General features: G+C 56.4%; 1 protein-coding gene across 1 annotated transcript in view; it reads right to left on the bottom strand.

Annotated features, from left to right (window-relative positions):
- Window positions 1–202: 202 nt before the first annotated feature.
- PODXL (podocalyxin like) overlaps window positions 203–3,513 on the bottom strand; it is a 16,997-nt gene continuing 13,686 nt past the window's right edge. Inside the window, exon 8 of the mRNA XM_009290423.2 lies at window positions 203–2,353. Within this exon, the coding sequence (XP_009288698.1) occupies window positions 2,159–2,353 (195 nt within the window). The 3' untranslated portion in view covers window positions 203–2,158. The remainder of the gene's footprint in view (window positions 2,354–3,513) is intronic.

The raw sequence follows: 3,513 nt of genomic DNA on the forward strand, positions 1-3,513 counted from the left end.
TTTTTAATCCCCCACCCTCCCACCCCCCCTCCAAAATTATTTCCCCGTAGTGCAGTGCACAGGTAAGTGAAGTGTGCTGAATACATTGCTAATGAATAGCAGGAATATTTACATACAAAAATATATAGGTTTGAACACTTCAAACTCTGCCCTTCGGTGCAGGAGAGAAGGGAGAAGAGCCAGTCCCTTCGAGATGTATCTTCTGCCAGCTTTCTGTCCGGGGGCCGAGCAAACGGCCCCAACCCTCTCCTTTGTGAGTACTGCCAAGGACTGACTCGACCTGGGTTTCTCCAAGCTTTCCATTGCTCAGCTCTGCTTTTCCCCTCGTTCAGGGCAGCCACGGGAGTGGATCCCCGTCGTGTTGACGTGGTGGCAGAGCCCAAAGGAAATCACCCCATCGTCTGCTGGCGAATGCACGGTTTATGGCAAGCAGGGGGAGTGGAAGGGCCGTGCTCGGGCATCCCTCTTCATCTGCAGCTCCTCTGGCTTGCAGAGGGCTTGGGACCGCCACCATCCTCATGTGTTGGGAGATGCACTCGCCCAAGTGACCTTCTGGTCCTCTCCTCTCTTTCTCATGTGCTGGAGGATGGAGCCCCGCTCTGATCCCTGCTTCTGCCGGGGCTGAGCTGCTTCACTGATGCCAGAGCAAAGGTGCCCGGTGTGAAACTCTCCCCCTCCTTTTAGAGCCATTTACGAGCTGTGATGGGGAGTGGAAAATCAGAAATGGCCTCAGACCAGCCACTTTCTACTCCCGCATATTTTTCTTTTCCCCTCTAAAGACTTACGGCAAAGGGAGACCTGAACAAGAGACCAAGGGCTGCAGGACAAAGCTCAGTCCCAGCTTCGCTGCTGCGCTGGAAGTCTCTTTGCAGGTCTCTGTTATTTTACTGGCTTTTGAAGAAGAGCTTGAGAGTGTGAACTGAGCTTATAAACCTTGTGGGGAGGAAACACCAAGGGCTGTACCGATGGAAAACCCTGAATACCACCAAGCTACCTGGCTCGTGCTTCTGTTGCTCTTTTATCTCTCCTGCTCATGCAGGAAAACACGACCGCAAAAATCACAAACCATCACGGTGCACGTAACCCACGGTCTGGGGCGAGGATGGATGTGGGCCGTGAGGTGCTGCTGCGTAATTACCGGCAGGCAATCAGCACTTCTGTGGGGAAATGCAGTGGCAGAGCTCGTCTGCGCTGGAGCTGGGCCCCTGCACCACGAAACCCCCAACCTTGTGCCTGGGCTAGCGACCAGGCATCGCTCTTGGTCTCATTACACCCTTCCTAGGAGGGATGAACTCCAGGAATTACTCCTTTCCCTCTCCCTCCCCTTTGCATCAATACAAGAAGCTGCTCTGCCTCTCCTGGCCTCCAACCAGGTGCAGGATCCGTCCCGCAGCCCTTTGCGGCGCAGCTGGCGGTGGCGCGGGACTGAGCATCGCTCGGCACTGCTGCGTCCCTCCCATCCGGCCGGGTCTGGATCCGTTCCTTTGCCTGTGGCACAACGTGGGGCTCTTGTGCGTTTTAGCCGGCAGTTTATGGGGAGAGGATGGAAACTGGATTAAAAAGGAACAGGCTGTTCCAGCTTTTTCTGCTCAATACCTGGGTGTTTCGTGCTGGGGAGGGCAGAGCGATGACTAAACCGCGTGGGCCAGAGGATTTTTCTAGCCCTAATTGCCAGGTGCCGGTTTGCTGTCGGGCGTTGTGCTCCCTCTCCCATCCTATTTACATTTATTTCTCTTTATTTTTCGAGTTGCTCGATAGCTGGAGGCTGTGGTTGGACGCGGGACAGGAGGGGGACACACTGGGAGGAGACACCAGCAGCTCTTCGGGAGTAAAGCCACCCCGTTCGTCCACGGCTGGTCAGGTCTGGCGTGGTAGGTCCTGCTGAGCACCCGTGGGTGATGGAGGGTGCTTGTCCGGATGCGGCCACCATGGTGGCTTGTGTTGACAACGCGGCCCGGAGGTGTCCTCTCGTGTCCCTTCTTCTTCCATCCTGCACCCCATGTGGTGGCACAAGGGGCCGTGATTAGTTCATTAAGGGATTTTCTGGGATTTGTTGGGGATTTTGCCTTGTTTTGGAGTTGTGTGCATGTGCGTGTAGGGATTATGGGTGGGGTTTTTTTGGGCGTGGTCGTTTTTTGCTTGATCCGAGTTCTGTATCCTATAAATGAGTGTCCTCCTCTTCCTCCAGGTCCTCCTTCATGAGGGTGTCGAGAGGAACAATCCAGCTATCCCCCAGCTCGCCGTTGAGGTTCACCTTCTTCTCCTGCATTTCGGAGGAGGTCTCCATCACCTCCAGCGTGGGGTTATCGTGGTAGCCGTTCTCCATCGTCTGCAGCTCCTCAGTCAGGCGCTGCTGCGAGGAAAGAAAACCCAGAAACCCTGGTGAAAAACAGCTTGGCGATGCTGTGCATGCCACCTCGGGGCCATCACCTCACAGCCAGCCGTGGCCGCTGCCCCATATAGAGGTATATAACAACATATAGAGACTTTCATGGTGAGGTTGAGGCTGGGGGCTGCAGTCAGCGCTGGCGCAGCGAAGGGGATAGCGTGGAGCTGGCAAGAAGGAGACTCTGCTAACGGTGGGAGGGAGGAAAGAGCAGCCAGAGACATGTGGAAAACCTCCAGGAGCAGCTGCCAGCTTCAGCCTGGCCGGGGACCCACAGCTCCATCCCCCGGGACCTCAGGAAGAGGCCGAGCATCTTTGCCGTACCCTGATCCTGCCTCCCATCTCCTGCCTCCCCAACTTGACTCCATTCTTCCTCTCCCCTTTCTGCCCCCCCTGTCCCTTTTTAGCTGCTTTATTGTTATTCTCCCCCTTGACCCGGGGGGGCAGCTCCCACCTTGCAGATGCTGCCGGCCCATTTGCCCCTCATCCTGGAGCCCTATTCTGGAGCTTTCAGTGGAAATCAGGCAGGGAAAGAACAGTCTCTCCAGCCCCTTTTCCTTTGGCCGTGCATGGTTTTGGCTGATTCATGGATGAATCAGGCACTGCATCACCCTGGTGCTTGGGTACATGGTACTCCAGGCTCCAACCCAGCCCTTCATCCCCTGGCAGACCCCCAACCCATCCCAATTTTGCATTTGCCACGGCAGTTCCTTCATCCCCATCCCACCCTGGAGGGATTCACCGGTGAACTTCAGTCCTTGGTCAGCCCTTTTTCGGGGAGCGCAGGGCTCTCAGTAGGCACCCCCGTTAAAATCCATCTGGATTTACAGCTTGATTTATTACAGTGCTCCTAATAAATGTCAGGAGACAGGTGTGGGAGGGAATCCATGGAGAAGGAAAGGGACGGAGAAGTGAAACCGCAGGGCTTGGCGCTAGCAGGGGGGCTGCGAAGGCACTGCTGGGGGGGTCCCCTGGATTGCACGTGGCGGGGGGGGGATGCGGGCAGGGATGGCGGGATGCTCAAAAGCGGAAGAGACACCTGGGCTCTTTCAGGGGCTGTTTCCCCCCGTGGGGTTGCTGGTAGAACCCCCAGATGGATGCCCGGGCAGCACCTCCTCCCCCCCGCG

Source organism: Aptenodytes forsteri, unplaced genomic scaffold (genome assembly GCF_000699145.1).
Source record: "Aptenodytes forsteri isolate BGI_AS27 unplaced genomic scaffold, ASM69914v1 Scaffold173, whole genome shotgun sequence".
Classification (NCBI taxonomy): domain Eukaryota; kingdom Metazoa; phylum Chordata; class Aves; order Sphenisciformes; family Spheniscidae; genus Aptenodytes; species Aptenodytes forsteri.